This window comes from Falco cherrug, chromosome Z (assembly GCF_023634085.1).
Source record: "Falco cherrug isolate bFalChe1 chromosome Z, bFalChe1.pri, whole genome shotgun sequence".
Taxonomy (NCBI): Eukaryota; Metazoa; Chordata; class Aves; order Falconiformes; family Falconidae; genus Falco; species Falco cherrug.
In genome coordinates, this window is record NC_073720.1 from 22,085,403 (window position 1) to 22,111,678 (window position 26,276).

The following is a 26,276-nucleotide window of genomic DNA, read 5'->3' on the forward strand; positions in this document are numbered from 1 at the left end:
GCCTAAGGGTACATGTAAAAAAAGTTCAGGCAATATTTTTTCTGCAGAACCAGCTATAAGGCCTCAGTGCTGGGGTTAGAAATAGAGAGGTCAGCACTCAGTCCAACAGCAGAGTGCCTCCACAGGTACGGGTGAATTCTGCACTTATTTCAGCTGAATGCCAAGTCTTTGAAAACTGGATTTAAGATTGCTCATATAAGCATTTGCCAACAACTGTTAAAAACCGATCTGCACTCTGCTTTTTACCTTGTTTATCTGTACTCAGGTGTTTAGAGCTCTCAAGCCAGACAGGTCCTACATCCAGATACCTTTGCCAAAAATCATGCCTTGGAGAAAAAAATAGCGTTATTTTTTCCCTTTCCCAAACTTCTGCCTATCAGTTCAGTAAAGGGCAGGGATGTTACTAGCTGGTGACAGGACACTACCCTTCCTTTGCCACGCTGCTCGCAGGCTGCCACCTTCTACTAAACTCCCAAGGTATCATATTTTGAAAGTTGAAGTGCTTTTTTATGAAAGAGGTTTTAAAAAGATTTCTAATAGTTTATTCTAATTCAGTGAGAAACAGCGTATCAGCTCACTTGTTTCACTAAGGTATGAGCCTCAGAATCAACTTAAGTCATTGATACAGGACAAGAATACAAGCTTTGGTTTCTAAAGAAGCTGACAAATCAAGTATAAATTAATGGGAACAAAAGATATATTTACCTAATTTTCTTTCTTCTCAACTACATTCTGTAAGTGCTGGGGCTTTGTTTCATGCATTTTCTCTGGTAGTGAATACTGTCAAAGATGTGGTGATAAGAGAGTGAGGAACTCTCCCGCAGTGTATACCAGTGGTGCTTTTTTACATATACCAGGCGTATCATTTACTGAATGTAGGTTTTTAGACTAAAATATAAATTTGGGTATTTAAGGCAATATAAGTAAAAAGCCCTTCAAGGTAACTAAAGGACTCCTTTTTAATTATAGCTTTATTATGACAGGTTTATTAAAATAATTCTCAGCAAAATTTATTTCCTTCCAAGGAACAGAACACTGAATTAAAAGAAAAGTAATTCTGAATCATCTGCTAAGAAATTTAATCAGCAAGCATTGCATCTAATGAGTCCAGTTGCGGAGCTACCCAATTAATGTATCCTTGTTACGGTGGAGTTAGTCTGAATTAAATACATACTACCAAGGAGGAACTAGGTATTTAATCAGATCTATTAAGATACTAGTTGTTTTTTTTTAACGTATTACTTTCTAAAGCTGCTACATAATGATGAAAATATATCTGTCAGTAAAGACAAGAACCTGATATCAAAGACTGAGACATCTGTTTTACTACAAGTATCCAAACGGCAGCTAAGTTGTGTTAAACAATTACAAGGTAAATTTTCTTTGGTATTGTTTTATCCTAAGTAATTTTTTTAAAGACAAAACAAACAAGTGGATGAAACAAACGCTTGAACAAATGACTCCGACGAGCTAACAATGAAGAAATCTTACCAATTTAACATTGTTGAATGGGTTGAGTGGCAAAGCAGCTTGGAAACCAGAGTGAGAGAAACAGAAAATTTGAAAATGCTTTAAGCTTTAAATAAAACATAAAAACACTTTGTGTGTATGTGTGTGTGGAGGACCATTACACATAAGTCAGTGTTTGATATGTGGTGTGTAATTACAGGAAGTTTGTAGAAGGTGCCATGATACCTGTCAATTATCAGCAGGCAGAAAATGCAGATAACATACATAATTCATCAGCACACTGCCCTTTGTTGTTAAGCTGACTGATTTAGCTTCATAACTGCTTATTCAAAACAAGACATTTACATTCAAATGAAATACTGTTACCTCTTCAAAATGTGTTCAGTTATTATACTGATGCATATATATATATGTGTGAATTGCTAAATGTTGGCAAGGAAGACTACAACTACACAAATTTATGTGTGCATACAAATCTGTTGTATTATGGGGAAAAAAAGAGGTGTTATCAACATCAGTCAGCCCTTATATATTCTTGCATGAAAGAATATGTTAGTGAGTCCTGACTTTTAATAGAAAACATTTAACAATTAATATTATTTTAATGTTCTTAATATATTTGTTATTTTGCTAGTCTCACACAAATTATTGTAATAATTGCAAATATACTTTAAAATGGATTTTTAAAAAAACAGTGTAGAGTTCAATTCAGCTTGATTTCTCCTGCTATAGCCTTTAATTGTGTCTGCTTGAAGTCAGATGGATCATAATAAAAAAGCCATCTATCCAGACAAGGACTAGCAGTAAGTACCGATCAGGTATTGTGTGGAGGATTTTCATGCTTTTTTCTAAGTGCCCTCACTTAAGATAAAATATGTTAAAAACCCATCTACTGAGATGAAAAAAGCCTAATAGAAGTATGGAGGCTTTTGAAATTATTAGTATCCATTGCTTGGGCATGAAGAGACAGAAAACAGTTAAATGTTTGGAGGGAGACAGATCTGAGATAGAATAGAAATTTGTGTACAGTACAAAAAACAAAGAGGAAAGAAATTAACTGCTTTTATTTACTATTTCAGAATATGAGAAGGAGAAGACGCATTGTGAAATCAAAAGGATGTCAAATAGAAAACCCATGAAGGGAAATGCCTTCTACATAAAGAAAGGCTTTCCTGGTTGGAGTTCACTCCCACAAGGTGACTGGGAGCAAGAAGCTCTTTTTTCTTAGTAGGATTCCTACAAAGTTTGAATTTTTATGAGTGATGAGTGCATTGACATGCATATAGGCGGAAGCTGTGAATGTTTTCATGGTGTAAGAAGGTCCATGATGCTGTACCAAAGCTGCCACCATCTGATGGATGCATTTCCCTTTCGAGGAGGTTGTCTGCATTCGCTGGGTCTGCTGGGTCTGGTTCTGGATAGGCAGATGTCCTGTGCACCCGGAACACATTACATCCTGTGCTGTTAATAAATAAGCATAAAAACCTTCCAAGAGGCTAATCCTTTTTATTCACAAAATTATTCTCCTAGGAAGAATAACAAAATTTAGTAAATCAGATTGCATTTAGAGATATGTGACATGGAAGTGATCTGAAAAGGTAGCAAAATTGGCAAGGGGTCTACCTTCTCCTCCTGGGCTGCAGTTAACCAAAGACCCTGGCTGGCAGCTTGGCCTTGGCCTGTGACCTTTTCCAAGCTTCTCTGTTTCCACCACTGGCCTGAATAAGGCCTTGAACAAGAATAATATCTCTCACAGCTGAAGGGGAAATCCTACCAGTGCAGCTTCATAAAATGTTTTGGGTTAAGTTTTCAAAAGGCTATTGATGAGAACAGCAAAAACAAGAAGCAACTGACAACATCCCAGTTCACAGCTTAAAAAAAGGCAGGACAGGCTGCAGAACTAGCTTTGTGGGAGGAGCTCAGGCTGACTCCCATCCCCACCTCTGAAGATTCCCCAGGAGCCCAAGCACTTCCATCCCCAGCTGCCAAGGTGTTTAGCCTTGCTGCATGGGTTCAGGAGCCAACTGATAACTCAGTGGCAGGGGCATCCTTTGGCTAAACCCAAGGAGGAGTTGCAGGTGTTGTATCTCATTTTATATTTTATCACCCAAAGCCTTCTCTGACATAAAATGCTGTCTATTTGTTCTAGAAAATGCAAAATTGAATATCCATAATTAAGATCAAGTTTTGGATATGGTGCTTTGGTTAGCTGCAAATAAATTCAAATCAATGTGTCAGCATGTAAAACAGTACAAAGTGTTGCCACATTCGTGTCCGACACATAACACACACTATTACTCTATCCATAGTAGCACTGCAAAAAGCAAGCAGCATATTTTGAAGCACATGCTGAACAGTCATTTCTCATAAGCAGGCAAAGCTGTATTCAATCATATGCGCTGCATCGTCAAAATATTTATTGTACTCACAAATTATCTGCATACCCTAAATGTACAAATGAATGTACTACCAATTATTTCCCCTGAGTACATATAAAATAGAGCCAAAAGGTAGAAAATTAACAGACTAGTTCAACCACACCTCAGGCTTCCTGCAGGCTCTGTGAGACATGATCTCCATACATTTATTTGTCTTTGTTGCCCTTTCTCTCACCCCTGGTGATCGCTTTGCACACGTGGCCACCAGGTAGGAACAAGATGGCAGGAAGATGACGAGTGACAGAGCTGGAAAGCAGCTGCAGTTTGGGATGGGCAGAGGAAGTTTGCCCTCTGTAGTGAGATGGGAGTCACCCAAGTATGTCGACAGAGGTCAAACAGCAGTGAGGGTAAAGGCACTGGCAGGCTGAGAAAAGGAAGGAAAAGGGAAGTTTGGGGAGGATCTTGCTTAAGTTTTCTACCAGCCCACAAAGGACACTTTGGCTGTGCTTGATGGTGTTTTATTTACCTAGGGTCAGCTGGGTAATTTTTGTCATGCTTCTGTTTGTACCTCCAAAAGCCTTCTGAAGGGCAAACGTGTCTCTTCCACAGGTACTAGGCTCTGTTGGTTGATGCAGCCACAGCTATTGCCCACAGCGACTAATCCAGGATCTCCTTAACAAGTCCCATGACTGTAGCAGAACTTGACACATACTGCCAAAATCTCTCTCCCATTTGGGATTGTAAACACTTAGTGTCTTCAGATTGGTGGTTCATAACTCCTTTTTTACATATTTCTAAGAAAATCTGACAGTGGGGGAAAACCCCAAAATATTTCCCCTGCCCTCCTGCCAACACCACCACCATAACTGGAGGGTTTAAATCTTAGTACTAGTTAAAGTACATAGTAGGGTATTGAACAAAAGGGATGATGCAGAGGAAACACAAAACAACCAGACCTAGAGATACAAAAGATGACCAGCAAAAAAAGTTCATCTCCTAAAATTCAGCATTCTGTCATTTACCAGTGCTTCTATTCATGCATAGCAGGGAAAGTTACTGTTAGGTCTAGATGAATGTAAAGTCTTTGCAAGATGTAAAGACAGTCAGCCCAGTGGTTTCTGAGGAACAAGCTGGAATAAAAGTTTATTCTTCTTCTTGCTGATCTATTAAGGATCTTTCTTAAGCACAGACAGAAACTTCTGTCATGCACTAAAGTGTCTCCACTGGGCAGCAGTCATAGAATATGTCCGAGCCATGACTGAACATGATTTATAGAAAAGGTGGTGTTTACAGCTATGCTCTGTTGTTACTGTAAGAAAGAGCACAAGTATGTATAAATTTTAAAGTAACAGAGAAAATTTGATGTTTTATGGCACAAGTAGTTCTTTACAGGCAAAATTGCACAACATACCCTAGCAACATAAAAATGCTGATTTGATCTGTGTGGAGAGTTAAATCAAGACCCATAAATAAAGAAGACACATTTTCTTCACACTTATAGTGATAGGTACTTTATTTACAGTATCACATTACGGAATAGGTCAGAGACCATGTTTTCCATTAAACACTTTACTAATTTTTACCATATTATTGATATAAATAGTTGATATCTGTGCAATCTCATATTATTTACAAGTTCAAATGGATACCAAACATCAAGTAATGTTCATATGGCATAACAATGGATACAGAAATCAAAACTTAAACACATTAAAGTAACAAACCTAGGTTTAGTGCTCTAAAATATTAATACATATGATATATGTAATGTTCATGGTCAGGATAAAGATAGGACTAGCTTCTACCAGAGACAAACTCACAGGCTTTGCCAAGGGAATATTGGCTTTTGGGCCTCTCAGCAAAGTTGTGGTCAAGGACTACAGCAGTCTCTGTTCAGCTTCCATTTTTGATAAAATGCAGGACACAATCCCAGTTACTCAGATGCAGGACAAAGAACTTTAATTCTTCAGTATGCGGTGGTGTGCTGGAAGCTAAGTAACAGGTATTAAGACTCAGACACATACTAAGCACTTATCATTTTTCAGATTAGTTAAAGTATCAGCTGCTTTTTATTACAGTTTTCAGATGCAGAACCTCAGATGGCATAAATTATCAAATCCATTGAAGTCACTGGAACGATGATAATTTACACCAGATGAGAATCTAAGCTATCATTGGAGATACAGCCTCTCTACAGGAATCTTAAATGAGAAATGCTGCCTTGTGGATATAGCAAAAAGTCTGGAAAATCATTTGATCTGATTGTGTCAGTCAGCCCATATGTTAAAACCAAGGTGTGATAGTCTGGGGAATGCCTGCCATTTTGTGGATATGATTTCATTGTAATTTAAAGTGCAGACTAGACTCACCATTTTGTAGCAGAAAGAAGATTGTATCTGTGGAGCTAAAACACCCTTCCAGAGTACCCCAGCCAAGTACTTTCAGCCTGGAAGAGCAAATAAGATTCCTGCCACAAACAACTGACTGTTACCACAGCACTTTGACATCAGCCTGGTGGGTATCTCAAGAAAATCTCACCAGAAATCTAAAAGACTTGGGCTCTTTCAGAAGAGAAACTTCCTTCAAAGCAGACAGAAAGAAAAACAGTGGGAAGAAGGATGGACAAGGTTTTGCCTCCTTTCCCCATAGTTACAGATCAAAATTGATGTCTTCAAATGCCCTAAGAGGGGAATGATGGTCATGTTGTTGTACATAGACCAGTAAATGCTGTGCTGCTTTGCAAGGTCTCTTGTGACTTTGTTGCAACACAAACAACAGCAGCTGAGAAACAAAACTCCAATAGAAGGCACAAATCAGCTGTGGAGGTGTGAGGTACTAAGCCATGGTCTCATGACAGTTACACTCTGGAGCCTCCTGTCTCAGTGAGAGTTGCCAGGCAGTCTTTATCATGGAGGGGCCGCACAAAGATCCAAAGTTGAAGACAATTCTTAAAAGCACTCAATCCGAAACTGGAGTTCTCAAAGCACAGAAACACAGGACCACCCACTCAGGAGGCTCAGACATATTGACATAAGGCCTACTTAGAAATTTGATGCTTTGCTTACCTGTAGATTTCCAGAGTAGTTTAACTCAGCAGCTATCTGATGCAAAGATGGGTGAGGAAGCAGTGACACATCACATGTACTGGTCAGTGAGTGGTGATCATTGAAATTACAAAGAACACACAAGACAGTCTGATGAGAATGTGAAAAACTACTCCTAAAAGAGAATAAAGCATCTCCATAGTAGTAAAATACTGTTTGGGAGCTTAGTGAGAAACCTGCTTCATCTGAATAGAGGCTAAGCCCTGGACCTGCTGATACCAAAGGGCAGCAATTAACACAGCTCCATCCTGATCAGTGCTGCAAGGAGGAGGTGACAAGTGCTACCTACTACTTCCATGACACTACTGTGAGTCTTCCTTCTCTTGGTTTCTTGAGATCAGGCAATTTATTAGCTTCTTCAGCATGGGACAGGAAAACACAGGCTCCTTTGTAATGCTTTGGTTTTTTAAACACATCCCTTCCTTATCAGTATCAAAGTAATTAAAGAAGTTGGGGGACTTGTATAGGATACCAAGGCCAACTTTGCACCAAAAACCTGCTAAGGATTGCTATCAGGTATAAGGTTTCAGCTTGGAGGAAGCTGGAAGAAAAATTCAGATGATCAGTTATACAGAAAAAAGAGCGGCAGCAAAGATACAAATATCCAATTCTTGTTAGGGACTACTTGGAATGCTGATCTCATTGGAACATGCTCCCCCTTGTTTTACATTTCTTACGTAATTGCACTCTGTTTTCAAGTTCTTGTCACTGCACAGAGTCCCTTTTATATATGTTCATATTCAGGTCGAGTTCAGAGAGGTTTCATAGCCATCAGAGACAAGACATTGTCCTTCTGCCAATGTGTTTTTGCCCCAAGCTGCAGGAAGGCTAAAGGAGCCATTGTAAGGGATATTTGCATTTTTTATTACTTGCAGAAAGGAAGTTTTCAGTCAAGCAAGGATATCATTTTAGTCTTCTATGCACAAAGACAGAATTGCTTTGCTGTATATAATGATAAGCTAATGTTACTAATTACTTCTGCACTTTTTATTTGAAGGACTAAATAGCACTTTACAAACAAGAACCCAAACACCCAAACACAAGTTGCAAGTTTTGGACAAGCTAAAAAAGGAAGTGTCAATATGGACATAACTTTGGTGTGTTTAAAATCATACACGCATACAAGAGTTAAGACATGAGCTAAGTCTGTTGATCCAAAACAGTATTCCACCTTCTCTATATGACCACAAGCTTATATAGTGGCAGAGAATCACCAGCTACACTGTTAATTCACAAGACTCTTGCTCAGAAACTGAAATAAACATGAAAAAGGAGTGCTAAAATTCCCTGTCTGGCTAGCTGTTCTCTGTGTACCTCTTTAGAACAGGCTTTTAGGCAGTCTGGATCCCTTGCCACATTATAGCATTTACAGACAATTATGGCCTTTTTTAAACTGCTGCAGCTGCACTGAAGTTCCAATACAAATGCTAGCATCCATAGGCAAAAAAAATGGATCATGAAGTAAGCCCATAGCAGAGCTGAAAGAAGAACCAAAACCCCCTTGGTCTCCATCAAATATAAGGCCGCAACATCCACTCTGAAGATCTGGCTCATCTATTTTGCCATAGAAGTACTTGATTTCCTGAACTACCGCCAAGTTCAGCTAGAATATGCCTTTTAAGAAAAACATCTCTTGAGGTTTAAACTACTAGAGATGGAAAGACCATTATAACTTACATTAAATTGTTCCAATGGTTATCTGCTCATTAGGGAAAACCTGTACCACTTGGTTCTAGTCTGATTTCGTTCAGCTTCAACATCCAGCAATTAGATCCTGTTATGTCTTTGTCAGCTAGATGGAAAAGCCAGGTATTAAGTTTCTGTTTCGTTGCGGATACTTTTGGACTGCAGTCAATACACTTTCTGTTAAGATAAACCAAACAGAAACACTTTCTTGTATCACACCACATGAATCAATGATTTTTCTGGCTCTTTTCTCACCCTTTTCTGTCTACCAAGTCTTCCTGAATCCTAAACCGGACAAAGCAAATTCCAACAAAAATTGTTTCAGTGCCAAACATATAACTAGTATTGTCTTTGTGGTCCCTAGAGATTTCTTTTCGTATAGCCAAGAATTACATGAGGCATTTGGACCAAAGCACTGTATTTAAGACTTCATTCATTGTTATCTTCCTCAACAAGTGCCTCTGTACCTCTTCATTCCTCCTCCAAATCCCCAAATAAAAACTCTGTAACAGAAGAATTTCAACTAGCATTTTCAGTTCTTCCTCAGTCCAACAAAACACACATTTCTGAAGACGAAAAAGGCAACAGCAGCATTAGCTTTGCCGTAATGTGACTGTTGATTAGACTATGGGAATTATCTGCAGACATGGTTTTATTCCTTTATTTGTTACAGCTTTGCCAACACATGTGAAAAGGCTATGCAAGGCAGAGAAAGGGTAACAAAAGTAGTGACGCATCCATGGTATAGGACATATTTAGAAAGACTGGCTCAAGGTTCAAAAATAGGGTCAATCTATAGCATGGGGACGCTTTAGCATTACTCTCAGATGCCAAAATAAAGTTGTGTAAGCATGTAACATAACTGAACACCTTAGATATGATCAGTCATGATATACAAGGAAGCTCAGGAGTTTTAGACTTCCTGAAAACAAAAGGCTGTGTCTGCTACAGAATTTTATTTTGAGAACACCTTGCTCAACTGACCTTCAACGGCTCCAAATTTAGTGTCTTCTCGATTCTTGAGCTCTGGTATTTGGTGGGCAGTCCAAATGTGCAGGTGAAAATGTCAGTCTGCTTTCATTGTTCACAGATGTATTACTTTAATAGGTATCCACAAAACATTTGTAAGCTTGCCCCCAACTTATTAAATAATCTAGACTGCATTAATCACTTATATTTGTTCATTACAGCCCCAATCTTATGGGTCATCTATAATTAATAATTTTGTACCATGTTTGATGTAATTTAAAACATACATTAAGTAACACATGGCCAAAAGCAATTTCTAAAATAACCCTAATATAAATATACTTGCTCAGTTAGAATCCTTCATTTACTGTTTCGGTTTTGGCTGTCAGTTAACCAATATTCTATTAATTAACAGGTCATATTGACCAAAGTAGCATGACATATAAAAAACTGCCATCCAGTGGTAACTCAAAACCTCTGGAAGAAGTCTATTACACAAACACTATTGTTGTATAAACACTGTATTTTTTTAGCAAGTGTGTTGTTTAACAAAACTGCAGTGTGATCTGCTTTTCATATACCCATCTTGACTAACATTAGTTCTACTGATTTCCTTTAATAGCTTACATATCAGTTATGCATTTTTTTGCTTACATGGATGCTGGCCGATAATAATGGATTGTCCTCTTACCCTTTTTACTGCCAGTTCTTTTAACTTTGTCAAATCCTCTGGATTGTGTTTCCCTGTTCCAAATTTATTGAAAACAAAAGTAGTGATACAGAGAGCTGTTTGATCAGTTTGAATATAAACACTGAATTATCCAAATATGTTACTTTAAACCTAGCTTTGATGACTAACACGGTCCCGAGTTACTGCTGGAATAGCATGCGTTTTCTCACTTTGTGAACTGATAGGAGTTTGGGGGTTACCCACATGCTTCAAACATAGAAAAAATACATAATCACCCAGTCTTTTGTGTTTTACCAGCAACACTTCCATAACTTCTATAGATCCATATGATTCTTAGGACTAACATAACTTTCCCTAAATGTACCACCTCTATCCATGAGGGCAGCAGACATGAATGATGCTATATTCTTTGCAGACATAATTGCTATTTACAGCACTGACTTACGGAAAGTCTACATAATATATTCCATCAGACTGGCTGATGTGTTATTCCAAGATGGTGTGTTGAGGCAATAAAGAGCAGTCACTGTTCTGAGCATCTGTTGAAAGGGCAGAGGGAGCTTAAAATCTATACAACTTTCAAAAGTTTGTTAAAAGCAGTTCTGTAGTTTCCTACACATCTCCTAAATGACTTGTGAAGCTTGTTTACAGAAACATGTCTTCCCTGCTATGTGACAGATGGACACAAAATAAGAGACTGACTTAGGAACAGCGAAATTAACCAAAGATAAATGTGCAGGCAAAGTAACCAGGGAATTATTTTTGTTCAGCATTACTTGCAACAGCTAGCATGACTCAAATGAGAAAGGTGTAGTTATGTTGACTCTGCTTCTGTCAGAATGAAGTGACCTGTGGAGAGACATAAAGAAGCAAGCTATAATTCAGTCTGCTTCCATTCTGCCTGACCACGACTTCCCATACAAAAGACTTCTGCAAGGACATCACAGGATGCAACAACAAAAGGTATTTATTAGACTAAGTTTATCAACAGTTTATACCTGGGACAGCAGAGGACTAACTCGGAACTAGAATTTCCTTTTATGTTCCCCTCCTCATTCCCATTCATCCCACATGCTTTTCTTTACATGCAGACAGTAGAACCCTCATCTTGTCTAGGATTTGTCATGTTTTATTTTTTTTTCCAGGTAAACTTGGAAAAAAGATTTTAACTATCTCTGTACTACAGCTGAGCATAAAGGGTTAGTAGTATTTGTATTTTTTTAAGTATACTTCATGCAGAATTATGGTTGTTAACTGGGCTAGTCAGAACCACCACTGGCTATTAATATTTATACCATTATGCCTTTACTCATCAAGGTAAGATCTATCAAATGATACCACAAATACTCTTGCTGACATCAGTGTAAGCCAGAGCAATAAATTTTGCATAATTTTCACAGATGCTGAGGTGTATTTCCATCCGGACTGTAGTCTGGAAAATTATTTTTCACTTCTCAAGCTACTTCCAGACAGTTGTCTTCTGAATGCTAATTTTCAGTGTTGTGTTGGCAGATCCATACTGAGCACGTAATGAATGTTGCCATGGTTATGCTCTCCATTTAGTAAACAGTATGAAATAAACCCACATTCAATGGCAATAATGCAACTTAGACCAATCCCCAGGTACTCTTAAAGTGGTTCCTCTTCATTTACACTTCTTAAAATCTGAGTAAGCAGAGATTGCAGTTTCATTTCCAAGTTGCCAGTACAGGGAACACATCCCTTTTAAGAAGTGCTCAAACTCAGCAAGCAATTTTTCACTCCTAAGACCATCACTGCAGACAAGGCAAGAGATTTTGAACAAAGGGAGAAAGTTGCCTTCCTCTTAGTAGATGTGGTGACTGCGACTCATGAGCACCAGATGGAGGTTGTCACCACAGCATCAATTATTGGGAGAGGAAACCGCAACTTTTGCAAGGCTCAGAGCTATTTTCGGAGGATTTTCCTGACACTAGAATCAGTGCAGGGTGGATCCCATTTCCCTGGCAGTAAATGCCATTTAGAGGGTGGAGTTGGCAAGGGACTGGGTTTATACATTCATCTTTCAAATCTCACTTGCATTAGTTCTGCCCTTCTCTTCCTCAGTTCTTCCACTCCTAACTCATATCCTAGTGATTTCTTATTTTCTTTTAAAAATAAAAGATCTCTAGCCTTCCCAGAGAGCTTCAAAAGCAGCCATTCAACTGCAGCCAGTAAAATTTCATTTTAAAAAACAAAAATCGAACCCTTTATGTCTGCAGAGATAAAATGAAAAGTTGAGAGTAGGCTGCAAGTCTACTTCGTACTGGTTGCCCAAGTGTGCATATGGAGAGCTTTGGTGCCTATGCTGCTGCCCTGAGGTGCTGCTGCTGCTGCTGCTCAGAACCACTGAAACCAAAACCAAGGTGATTTTTGTTCTGTCTGTAACAAACTTTGGAGAAGCACATATTAAAATTACTAACTAGGAAGCAGTTTTGAGTGAGGGTACTGGAGAAATTCCTCGATCTCCTCAGACTAGGGAAGCTGTAACATGCATCAGACCTTCATTACATCTGGATGAAGTCAGAGGGTTCGTAGAGACCTGTCCCTGAAAGGCTCCATTTTTTGGAACCACTCAAAAAATGTATTTTACATGAACACCAGAATAGATTTCTACCCCTCCTCCAAATGGATCACAACATCTGCAGGATGACTGATGATGACATCTACCTAAGCTCACAGTCACAGCATCTCCTGGAGCATTTGAAACACACCACACACAGTGCCTATTTCTATTCCCTCTGAAGGTCCCCTACAGCCCAGCAGAGGACAGTGTCTAGCAGTAAGACAGCTGTCCCATGAGTCCTGCCCAATTTACTGAAGCAAAGAAGTATGGATATGTATCAAGCATCAAGGGGTCCCTTCCTTTTCAGTAGTAAAACTGTCACATCCTTGCAACTCCTAATACCCCCTGGAACAGGCTCAAAGCAGTAACTTTCTGGAAATATATGAGTACATTGTGACACTATTTTCCAAATGGCAAAGTAAAGCAGAGGGATACCTCTAAGCTCATCTTTATCCCTGGAGCACAAAAGAGGAGAAAGAAGAATGCTCTCCCTTTCTGTTGATAGCAACTTCAAAACTTAAAACATTGATATTCAGGGCAACTTCAAGAATTAGATGTTGTTTAGTGACAGACCAGTAGAAAAAAAAACAACAAAACACACATTAAATCCCTGCTCCAAGAAAAGGGATTCCACTGAAACCTTTGAAGCTACTGAGGGAGAAGTAAGTACTGGTTTCCCTGACAAAATTTTACTGCAGAGCTCTAACTATAGCTTCCCTCTTCTGAATTTGACTACAAGGCCTAGCTTGAGATATTAGCTCTGGTGCAATTTCACAGACTGTAGGACAAGAAAAATAGGAAGGAAGAAGGTAAGCAGATGGGAAGTTTACAGGGCGTTAGTGGGGACAAAGCAGTACAGTGTACAATGAACTGGCAGCACCAAAGTGTGGTCAAATGAAGATGGGAAAGAGAAAGAAAGCATAGAAACAGGCAAACAGACAATGAAAACACAGATGAGGTATAAAATAAAGGTGCAAGAATATCAACATGACTCAAGATACACTTGGGTAAACTGTGTTTAACTCCAAAAGTTGACTGCTCCAAATGGATGCAGTATTCCACAGCTCAGTCACTCAGTGTTGCAGGGACAACTTGGTAAAGCAAGTACACGTCAGTCTAATTAGTACCTGGACTACAAAATTTCAAATGCTTTCTAAAGCCCTGGGACGAATGCCCAAGTTTTACTTAGTTAAACCCGCAAAAGTAATTAAAAGGCACTTTGCTTAGAGATGAGAGTTGACACCAAATGCTGGAGATACAATCAGAAGATGAAATGTGGGTGGGAAAAAAAAAACCCAACCTGAAAAAAACTCCTGGAAATGTTACACCCCAACATTGGCTCTTTATTAATTATTCCTCAGTGCATAGCCCTCTTTGACCAAATGAAATTTAACCAGATGGCACAGCGTAATTTTTCTGCCATACAGAAAAACACGTGGCTGAATTATACAGAAGCCCTCGTATTTAGAGTACTACCTCGTAAGTTTCTCTCTGGTACAACCCCAGAAAAGAGTAATCTGTAAATCCCGGCTAGGTGTTTCAGAGCCAGGAAAGATGGAGACAGGTTTGCAATATTGTTCAAACACTTGTAAAATAAGAATTTAAGTACCACTAGAAATCAAATTTTAAATACACTGTTAAGAAAAAAATCTTAAGCTTAGTTTCCTCATCTTGCTAAATGCAATCACTGGTGACTAAGTTAGGGGAAGCAGACATTGTACCCAAGCTTTTTAAAAGAATGCCAGTTGTTCAAACAGGTATCATTTAAGTGTTGCTTAGCTATCTCAGCCTTTTCTCTGCCTGCATACTTTTTGTGCATCCTCAGTTATCATTTATAAAGGCAGAGAATTTCACAGAAGACTGGCAAATACCCAAAACAATTGCTGGCCAGCATCCGGACAATTTACCTCTATACTGACTCATGGATGGTGGCAAATGCCCTGTGGGGGGTTGCAGCAATGCAACCAGAGTAATTGGCAACGCAGAGGTAAACCCATCTGGATTGCTGCATTATAGCAAGACATTGCAGCCCATGTGGAGAACCTGGTTGTGACAGTACGTTACATTGATGCCCTCGTACCTGAGAGTTGGGCCACTAAAGAAGGTCAAAACAACCAACAGGTAGATCAGGCTGCTAAGACTGAAGTGGCCTAGGTGGATTTGGATTGGCAACATAAAGGTGAATTACTTACAGCTTGGTGGGCCCATGACACCTCAGGACATCAAGGAAGAGATGCAACATATAGATGGGCCCAGGAAGAAGGGGTGGACTTGACCATGGACGCTATCGCACAGATTTTCCATGGATGTGAAACATGTGCTGCAATTGAGCAAGACAAGCAGTTAAAGCCTCTCTGGTATGTAGGACAACGGCTGAAATATAAATATGGTGAGGCTTTGCACACCAACTTATCAGTCCCGCAGACCTGCCAGGGCAAGCACCACGTGCTTACAATGGTGGAAGCAACCACCAGATGGCTGGAAACATACCCTATGTCCCATGCCACTGCCCGGAACACTATCCTGGGTCTTGAAACACGGGTCTTGTGGTGACATGGCACCCCTGAAAGAACTGAATCAGGCAATGGAACTCACTTTTGAAACAATCTCATAGACACTTGGTCTAAAGAGCACGGCATTGAGTGGGTATATCACATCCCTATCATGCACCAGCCTCTGGGAAAATTGAACAATGTAATGGACTGTTAAAGACCAAGCTGAAAGCAATGGGTGGTGGGACTTTCACACACTGGGATACTCATTCAGAAAAAGCCACCTGGTTAGTCAGCGCTAGAGGACCTGCCAACTGATGTGGTCCTGCCCAATCAAAGCTTTTACGTACTGCAGAAAGGTTCCTGTAGGGCACACAAGTGTGCTGGGGAAAACAGTCTGGGTTATTTCTGCCTCAGGCAAAGGCAATCCCGTCCCTGGGATTGCTTTTGCTCAAGGACCTGGCAGCACTTGGTGAGGGGGAAGTTTGATGTGTGCCCCAGGGGGATTTGATGATGGGTGAAAATAGCCAATGAATCAAATTGTGTGATGGTAATTGCTACATGACACTGTATATGCCTATTATTGCACTGGGTGCCTTGTGGTGCCCATCTCTACCACTTTTGATTTGGAGATCTGAACCTGACTCCCTTCCAATTGTCACACCAACTAAGAATGACAAATGAAACCAGACCAGTGCAGCAGTGATAAAATCAGAACTGGCTTCAAGATGCAACAGTCCAACACCTCATACCATCTTCCTGCCTTGAAAGGTTGTTATGACAGATGGAGCCCAATGGCATGGACTAAATGAACTCAGCAGACCTTTAGAGGGAAGGTCCATACACTAAGGGAATTATATTGGTGTGTTTATATTAAAACATAGGAAAGGTGATGATATATTGGAAAACACAGCATGGATGTAAATGGTATGGAATAAGGGGTTGATACTGTCCTGGTTTCAGCTGGGATAGAATTAATTTTCTTCTTAGTAGCTGGTACAGTGCTGTGTTTTGGATTTGGTGTGAGAATAATGTTGATAACACAAAAGTCTATTAGCTGGGGGGGGCAGTTGGCCAGGCCAGGCTGGTCGCTGCTCAAGGACTGTCTGAGCATCAGTCAGTGGGTAGTGAGCAATGGCACTGTGCATCACTTGTTTCTCCCTTCCCTTTCGATTTTATTCCTCTCCCCTTCTCCCTCCATTTCATTACAATTGTTGTTGCTGTTGTTACTACTATGATGTTATTCTATTTCAATCATTACATTGTTCTTACCTCAGCCCTCAAGTTTTACCTTTTCCCAATTCTCCTGCCCATCCCGCTGGAGCAGGGGTGGGTGTGGGTGAATGAGCAGCTGCGTGGTACTTAGTTGCTGGCTGGGGTTAAAACAAGACAGCCAGTTAGATATACTTTCCTCCTCCTTGCACTGCTGTCTTGGCTGTGCTGGTGGAGACAAGGGGGCACAAGCACAACAAGGGTCCTACTGCTACCCACCACATCTTTACAGTGCATGGGCAGGAGCTCCAGTTTTTGGCATATTTAAACTGTTCCCTTTTAAGTACAGCTCTCTTGCTATCACGAATGAATCTTAACTCAGACTTCCTGAAATGGGAGAAAGAGGGTTTGGGGTTTTTTGGTGCAAAGAAGTCTAAAGTAAAGTGCAGTTTAAAGGGACGAAGCCCAAGAAGACAAAAAGGAAGTTTGTTAGCGTAGGATGCTTATCCACAAGACGGCAGTCCAATAATGTTTCCTTTTAGACTTACCAGCCCACTTTCTGTACGTTACATGTACTGAGGTGTCCCTACACATGCTGGCAGACCAATCAGTGGCATTTTGCACCTTATTAACTTCTGAAATGGCCTATTACATTTTTGGTGGAGGACGTCTGACCAAAAGAGGACAAAGCTTTGAGTAATCTTTTTTTTTTTTTTTTTTTTTTAAACTACTTTACCACAGTTAACTGCATGTGTCTGCAGTAAAGAGAGAGGACACCTATAAGAGAGTTATTTTGAAACCTGAAGCTTTCATCAAATTTGCTTTTATTTTGATATCGGAAAACATAATCCTTTAAAAATAAATTTACAAAAGCCTGTGAGAGGAATAACACTGGTTTTACTTTGAGTGTTCATGAATTTTGCAACTCAGTTCTACAGATGGTCACAACAAACCCAGAGGGACTTTAAATATAGAGCCCTCTCAGAGATGCGGTTTTCTGCTTCTTACTTTCAGCAAATGGTAAGTTAAAACTCTGAAGAAAGGTGAGAGACTTTTATTCTTCTATTCCAAGACTTTGAAATTCTGAACCCTCTAAATTGGTTCAACATGTTTAATTTTAGTAAGTCGCTTGCACATTATCATTTTACTTGTAACAGTGACGCTTTTATCCCTAGTAACTTAGATGTGAGCTAAACTGTCCCAACAGATATCTCAACACAAGGCTCCTTATAAGAAAGAAGTAATTCAGTCACAGGGTCTATTCTCAATACATGTAAACTGAATGTGCTCGTTCCTTGAGGAAATACAGAGCAGCATTAATTCACACGGCTCTGGGGCTATGGCACACACAATGCCCTCCCCTTTAGTCCATCTCAGAATGACTTCATACGTCAAGTATCAAGCCACAAAAAGGCAGAGGACACAGAAATGAATGTCAAGAGGATTTAGCTCAAATTAAGATGTTAGTCTCTTCATTATTCTAGAATACTGGTAAAGCACCCTTAGTATTTCAAGTACATTTTCCTAAATAGTTTTAGATTCTAGCCTCTGACTCCAGTTTTGGAATCATCATGGAATTTAATTAGAATGAAAAGCTCCGCTCTGAAAGGGCTCATTCAGTGCTGCTGGTTTATTTTCACTTTAACAGAGAGATTCTAAAGAGCTGGCAAAATTTATCCTAGAGTACTTGATTTGAAAGGCTAGTAGAAGTCAAATGTTCTGTTTTTAACTCCTTAAATTAAAAATAGTTTCTGAACATAAAGAAGAAAACTATTTTAAGAAAACACTGTAAAACTGAAGATACTGACCGGCTACACTATTTTCTTCACTGAAAAATCTTACGATAACCTTGACGCTCATCACTACTGTCCATTTTTCCTGTATTTGGATTTTCAGAGTCACTACACTGCAAAGTACAGTGATACTCACGACCTCTACCACCAGCAGCATAAGCTTTCAAATGAAAAATGTTAGAATACATTTGGTATCCATAAAACCTGTAATTTTATTTTAAGAACTGAAGTGCCTAGTTATCTAATAAAAAGCTTGAAGACACAGGATAAGGATTTGGTTTAGCACTGCAAATTCAACTGTTTCAGTAGGTCCAAGAGTCTTTCTTGTATTTGATTAGTGCTGTCACCTCAACCAATTTTTCTTGTTTTTTTTTCTTTCTTAAAGCTCTGTCTCTGAGAACTCTCTTGCCTCCCTTCTCCAGTTTCCTCCTCTTTATCTCTGACCTCCTACCCTCCCAGTGTTTAGAAATATTTTATGCAGTGCATGAATCCAGATTCTTGTTCAGCTTCAACGTAGGAATGCTGAGTTTCATCTTTCCAGATAAGTTTTAACCACTAGGGTGACTTCTGTTGGCCAGCATTATGGTGTCTGCCATGCATTTTCCTACATTTAGACCATTATTTGCTTCAAACAAAGAAGCTGTGCAGCTGCATGTGATCTTTCTTTTAAACTAGCACAACTGGTAGAATGCTTAGACTCTGGATGTTTTACTGGAATGAGCAAAAATGACTGCACGTGGACTAATGCTTTGTAAGATATTAAGAAGGCATTTCACTGAGTGGTGGCCAAGGGTATTTTTCCATACAGCTCATAGAATAGCCTTTGATTACATGCAGGAAGTTAACCAAGTATAAGGTTACTGTTTTGTAGCCATTCCTTCCTCTCTGCGTAGCTCTGGAGAATACAGACCTCCCAAAAACATGAGGCAGAAAAAGCGGAAATGAATGCTCAGCTCAGCAAGGTCTTTCCACAAGAAGAACATCCACTGAAAGAAAAACCAACTAGAAATTAAAACACAGTTCAGGTATGGCTTTAACACATTTTAATTTCTTCCCTGGAGTTAACACATCTCGCTTGCTTTCAGGCAGTTAAAGGAACTTAAGGGGAAAAACTGGCCTGACAGAGGAACTTCGGCCTTGGATGTTATTTTGCAAGCTGTTACAGTGCTACACCACTGCAGAGGGAGCCCATGGAGAAGTATGCTTACCGGGGAATGATAAGAGCAAAGATGCCATTACCTTTTCATGTCCTCCCTAGTCCAGAAATAAAAAAGCTTCACCAGCATCCTGCGTAGCTATTAATATTCACAGACTTAACGGGAAGTAGCTACTCCTGCTCAGCAGTAGACAGGTGGAAGAGGTGGATATACGGGCCTTTCACCTGCTTTTCTCTGGAATTTCTTAAGCAAATAAATTCTGCCCAAGATCTGAAAAGACAGAACAACTAAGTTGAGGTAACTGACACATGGGCTACTTCTGCTTATTATGGGTGTTTTGTTGTTCACTGGCATTCCTCTCACTCTTCTTATTTCTCAATTTTTGCTGTAAAGCTTCTTCACTATTACAGGAAGATTCTTCTGGTGGCATTAGTGTGTTATTTTTATTGCAGCAGCTGGCTAAGACCTGGTAAAGAACAGCCATTACCCAATTTAGAAAAGCATTTTTGCTGACTTGCTAGACACTTGTTTAAAACAGAAATAGAACAACAGGGAAGAAAAACTGCTTTGAGATGTGAAAAACTATTAACAAGAGTAAGTGATGGGATGAAAGTTAAATATAACTTTCCTTTGCTGTCATGCAATGCAATCATGAAGTTCTTCTTTCTCCACCTTCTAAGTATTCCATTTCTCTGGCTGTCAGAAGTACTGAAATTGACACCATATTTTCAGTAAAAGAAACTACTGCATCCTCCTCCCTGGCCTGTAGCATTCAGGCTCCCTAATGCCTCCAAAATTTAGTTAGAGGTAGGTTTAGAAATCCAGCAGGTCACCTGTAAAATACCTGTAAAATGAGGGAGAAGCTAATTAATACCCCAGCAAGCTCTCTGTGGAGTTATGAAGCCGGCACCTCAAGAGTAACGCTCAGAAGCACAAACATGATCCCAAAGAAAAAAAGAACTCATAGTATAGACAAAATATAAGCTATGCAGAACACAGTTCAGCCCCTGTCTGTAGTCCACAGTTTAAACTCCTTGGTTCAAAAACTTCGGTCATTTTCTTAGTATGAGCAACTGACAGCTGAAAAGAAAAAAAAAAATAAATTTATACCGAGATGTAAAACAGTTCTCCTCCGGTGAAATTTCAACTTAGTGCTACTGTCTAAGAGCTGACAAACATACAAAAAAGCCAGTAGTTGCATATTCTACACCAGGGGTCCTCAAACTGTTTAACCAGGGGGCCGGTGCGCGGATGAAGTAGCAGGCAGTCATCTGCGGCTGCTTGGTTCCCCCCAACCCCCGGCGGGGAAGGGGGTGTGTGTGTGTCTGTAAACACCGGGGGCAGATTGAGGACCCTGGGGGGGCCTTATCTGGCCCGCGGCCCGTAGTTTGAGGACCCCTGTTCTACACCATCGTCAGGTTTCTGTGGATCCTTCTTTAAAAATCAAAGCCAGCTTGTCTGACACGGTTCATTCATTTTTTCATTTCCATTTTTAATGGAAAACGCAGCTGCTGCAAAGCTCTTCAGTGCCCTGCTCAGGAGATACGCTGCTGCTCCGGTCTGGGCTTTTGGCCGCCCAGTTTCAGGTCCGCCCGGTGCGGTTTGTGCTGCGGAGGCGCCGGGCGCTGCGGGCACGCGGCTGCCCCGCCCCCCCGGCGCCACGGCCGGAGCCTCGGCCCGCGATCGGCACCGTCATGTCCGAGCCCGGTAACCGGGCGCCGTTTTCAGCGGCCAGTCGCCAGAAATGCCGAGTCCAAGCTAGAGTTTCGACGTGTTTAATCAGTAAGAAGTGCTGCTCGTCCTGCAGCGACACAGCAGCCCGGCCGCGGGAGGGGCGGTGCGGCTCTGCCGGCCGGGCCCCCGCGCTGCACACCCCGCCAGCGGCCAGGCGGCCCCCGGGGACAGCGGCCCCCGCACACCCCCAGCCGGCACTCGACGTTCACCCAGCGCCGCGCAGGAGCCCGCTGCCCTCCAGCCTGCCGCCGCGGACACATTGCTATTTTTTTTTTTTTTTTGAGCGAGGCCGTGTAAGCTGAGGGGTGGCCACGATCCCGAAGGGTACGTGTTTGAACGCACACAGGAAAACGAAGAGGACCCTTCCGACGCCGCTCGCCCACGGCCCTGCGGGGCAGGCGGCCCGCACCGCCCTCCTCGCAGCCCTCCCGACACCGAGGCCAACGCACCGCCTCAGCTGCGGCCGGCCGACTCACCGCGGCTCTGCGGCGCCCAGCCCCTCCACCTCGGGCTGCGGGGGGCGGCTCCGCGCCGGCCCGGCTGAGGCGCGCCCCGCACCGCGCCGGGCACCCCCACGGCCGCGGCAGCCGCATTCCCTCCCGGAGAGGGCAAAGAGCCGGGCGCGCCCCACCCAGGCACCTCAGGGGCTTGCTGCGGGCACGCGTGGGGACATCCGCCCCGCGCGAAGGCGGGAGCCCGGGCCTATTCCCCCGCGTGGGTGCCTCCTACCAGCCCTCCGAGGCTCCCCCGCCGCAGCTCCGAACTCCCGCAGAGGCCCGGAGGAAGGCGGGTGCCGCTCTGCCCCTCGGGTCCGGTCCCCCGGGCGAGGCGCCGAAGGCCCCCGCCCTTCCGCGGGAGACGGCGCCCGCCCCAGCAGTTACCGTACTTGCCGGCTGCGAGGCGCGGTGCTCCCCGCCCGCTGACTTTCCCGGCAGAAGTGACCGGGCTGAGGCCGCGGCGGCCCCGCCCCCGCATTCCATTCCCTATATGGCGGCAGAGAGCGGCGCCGCCGGCCACGCCCCCTTTTCCCACCACGCGCGCGAGGCGCGCCCGGGCTTGAGCGCGTGACATCAGCGGGGGAGGGTGGGGGGTGGGGGGGGCAGGAGCGCGAGCCACCGCCTCCCCCCCCCCCGGCCAGCGCAACGAGCGAGCCTTCCTCGGGCCGTTCTATTTACGTTCGTGGAAGCGATTTGCATAAAGCAACGCCCCCCGCCTTCGGCGAGGCGTCCGGCACCGCCCCGGCTGCCATATTAGGGCAGGGGGGAGTGTCCCGGGGGGCTTGCGGCCGCTCGTTGCCTTCCTGGAGCCGTTTATAGGGTACAGCCACTTCCGCTGTCTGCTTAGAAGCGGCGCGATCATGGCGGAGCGCGGTCACCTCCCTCCCCCCGCCAAGCGCCTCTGCTGCAGACCCGGCTATGGCTCGGGGTGCAGGCCGGGCCAGCGGGCGGGCGGCGCCGGACCCGGCAGCGGGGCGCTCTGCGCCGGACCCTCCTCCGCAGCTGCCGCCGCCGCCCTGGGGCTGCTGCCACTTGGCAAGACCCAGAGCCCCGAGTCCCTGCTGGATATCGCGGCTCGCAAGGTGGCGGAGAAGTGGCCCTTCCAGCGGGTGGAGGAGCGGTTCGAGCGGATCCCGGAGCCGGTGCAGCGTAGGATCGTCTACTGGTCTTTCCCCCGCAGCGAGAGGGAGATCTGCATGTACTCCTCCTTCAACACCGGCGCCGAGGACCCCGTCGCCGCCCCCGCGGGGGCCGCCCCCGCGCCCGGCGGGGCCGCGGACGCCGCCGTTGCCGCCGACGAGAGCCGCCTGCCCTTCCGCAGGGGCATCGCTCTGCTCGACGGCGGCTGCGTCGATAACGTCCTGCAAGTCGGTGAGTCACCGGCCGGGGCCGCGCTCCGGAGCCGGGCTGCCGCCACCCGGGCAGGGCGCCGCCGGCCTCCCCCGCCGCGGGTCTCCCCTTGCGTGTCACCTGCCTGCCGCCCGGCGAGCCGCCCCCCGCCTGCCCTCCCTCCGCGGCCCCTTGGGCCGGAGCCTCCCCCCCGCCCCGGGGCGTCCGGCGGCGCGGACAGGGGGCTGTCCGCCGGGGCCCGGCCCGTACGAGCCCTTCGCTCCTCAGCTGTAATGCGGGCCGGGTAACTTCCTCCGCCGGTCTCCTCCCCCTCGCACCCACGACACGGAGTAACTCCCTCGCTCCGTGACACGGCCGCGGACCCCGCCGCCGGGCGGGCCGCCCCCCTGCCTGTCCCTTTAACTCCCACCCCACCCCCCCGCACCGCGCCGTGCCTGCTCCCGGTAATCCATCCCGTGTAATCTCGTTTGGCTCTGCCCCCTCCCAGCGCCCACCCCCGGTAATCCGGGTCATCGCCTTACCCCGAGCCACAATAGCGAGGAGATGCCCCCCCCCCCCCCCATCCCGGGGGGGACCGCCGGTGGAAATGAATCAGCAGAAGGGCGGCCGGCAGGGGAACGGGGCGGGGGGGGGGGAGGGATGGATGCGCCGCCGTCCAAAATAAACACATAAAAGCGGTGCGAGACCCCAGCAGCGGGTGTGCGGGGGGGGGGCGATCCGCGAACAAAGGCATTTCTAGGGCAGCGGCCGCGGCGAGCCGGAGGGAGGGGGCGCGATCCGCCCCGCCTGGGGGTGTGTGTGCTTTGGGATGAGCCGCTTCGTGACAAGGGGGGGGGGGAAGCGCTGCCCTTCCTCCTCCTGGAACAATACCCGGCTCCTCTTCCTCCCCCCCAGCCTTGCCGCCTGCCGCTGCTCTTCACCCGCTGCGGGCGCCCCTGGTTAACTCCTCCCTGCCTGTGTTTAAAGGGCTGCAGAGGTGGGTACCCCCAGCTTTCGGGGGGCTGTTTGCCGGAGGCGGCTCGCCCCCTCCGCCCCGAACGCGCGGGGAGCTGCCTGCGGCAGACAGCCCCCCCCCCCCCCGCCGGTGGGTGATGCTCTTTGTGCGGCCCGGCCACTTTGTTCTCGTTTTCATGTTTATTTGTGTCCTTTTTCCAGTTTTCTGTCGCTTCCCCTCCTCCTCCCCCGAAAAGGGGAAGCCAGACAAAAGAGGCTGCTGCTCGCCTTTTGTTGGTGGCGGCGGCCGGGGTGTGTGAAGGGGGCGCCGGGATCCTCCCCCACAGCCCGCCCCCCCTCCCCCCCCCGCCTCTTCTCCCCAAAAGCCTGGTCCTGCCCGCTGCGGGTTTGACTTGGCGGGCAGCTTGCAAACGTGCCATCAGTTTTTTTCCCGAGGGGAAGCAGTGTCCCTGCTCCTAGGCTGAGTGCCCTTCCTTTCTGCCTAGGGGGATTTAAGTCTTTTTTTTTTTTTCCTTTTTTTTTCTTTTTTTTTTTAATCTAATTAACTTTCTTATAAGTTTTATCTTTTGGCTTAATGTTTCCAAAGGTCTGAGATGTATCTGTGGTTCCTCAGGACTGGCAAAACCAGAAGTAGGGCTTTTTTTAGTTTGGTTGGCAGTGCTGCGATTATTAATGATTTTTTTCCCTTTTGCTTGCACTTGATTCTGTTTGTAAGCGATGAGGAATGACAGGAGTGCACATAGGGAGGGTTTCTTGGCTGATTACATTTAAGCCAGGAATTCACTGTGAAAATAAAGCCAAGGGGTGATAAATAAAAGATGCAATCTTCTGTAGGAGACAGAGACCCAGCGTGGGCTTTGCTTCGTTTGCTTTCAGCAAAATAGGCCTGAGTGAGTAGTTGTGAAAGCAAGAAGTAACTTTTTGTATGGCTTCAAAAGGGGAGGGGGCATTGAGAATGTTGGCAAGGGTCAATGTGAAGAAAGAAAATATGCATAAATACAGCTGAAGTGTTGACTGCTGCCTCTGAAGCCCTTAAACACATTCCAAACAAATGCTGTACCTACTGCTGAAAATAACATTGGCTTTGTGGTTTTGTTGTTCTCTGCACTCCCTGCCACTGCACACACCCCACACCCCCCCCATGTGAGTCCTCTTTGGAAGGCTGTAGAAATCGTAGAGGAACTTGGTGATATGAAATATGTCAGTTGTTACACAGAGGCCTTTGGCTTGCATGGTGAGGGAGTTGTGGAGCACTTGGGTATGGCGGGTCCTGCTACAGGAAAGTTCTTGTGTAATTTGGGTAGGTGGCTGTGTCATTAGGGATGGCTCTTGCCAGCAAGGTATTTCTTGTGAAGCAGAAAGGTGCAACTGTTAAAGCCAATCCAAATGGAGTGAGTTGTGTTGGGCAGAGGATGGAATTGGTTCCATATAATACATCTGAATATGTAACATTGAGGAAAACTTAACCCTGAGTTTATGTAAGTGCATGTTTTGTGACCATATAAATGTGAACTTATGTTCTTTGCAGTATGAGTAATGGAAATTCTGTAAATGTTTACTATTGTACTATGGAAAAGTGCAGTTCTTGGACAAAGTACATTTTATTACATATCAGTTCTAACAGCCTTACTTGTAACCCTAAGTGTGCCTATAAACAGGGAATGCAGAATTTGATTTCTGAGGGAGCTGCATAAATTTCAGTTCAGTGGTAGTTAAATGGTTCCATTTGCTTCTGAATTTTACCCTTTTTTTTATTATCACTATTCAGTCCATCCCTGAATAAACATTCAGACAATTTTATCATGGCAGCTCAATGCAAGTGGGAGAATTACAAAAACCTTCTGTCTACACTCAGTAAAAAACTTAATGTGATCCCACTTCGTGTGTTGTGCCCCCCCCATATGTGTGATGAAAAGAAAATCCTAAATAAAAGGAAGATGGCACATTAGTGATACACATAAATAATGTTCTTAATAATCAGGCAGTAAAGTTGTCTGCTAGCCTGTTTTGAAGTTGAATGATATTGTCCTGGCATAATAATTACCATTACTTAATTTTGAAAGATCTTTCTCCAAAGCAGTTGGCTTCAAAATTACTTTGCATCTAATTTACTGATTTTTTTTTTTATAACTTTTTGATATGTGTCAGTTAGACATGAAGGATTTTCTTTTTTCTTTATTAAAAAAAAAAAAAAAAGCCAGAATG

General features: G+C 43.9%; 1 protein-coding gene across 2 annotated transcripts in view; it reads left to right on the top strand.

Moving 5' to 3' along the window:
• Nucleotides 1-22,590: 22,590 nt before the first annotated feature.
• Nucleotides 22,591-26,276, top strand: part of ZSWIM6 (zinc finger SWIM-type containing 6) — a 112,361-nt gene continuing 108,675 nt past the window's right edge. Inside the window, exon 1 of one of the 2 annotated variants that reach the window (XM_055699123.1) lies at nt 22,591-23,138. In XM_055699123.1, the coding sequence (XP_055555098.1) occupies nt 22,628-23,138 (511 nt within the window). In that variant the 5' untranslated portion in view covers nt 22,591-22,627. The remainder of the gene's footprint in view (nt 23,139-26,276) is intronic. The other variant, XM_055699122.1, reaches the window with a different exon arrangement.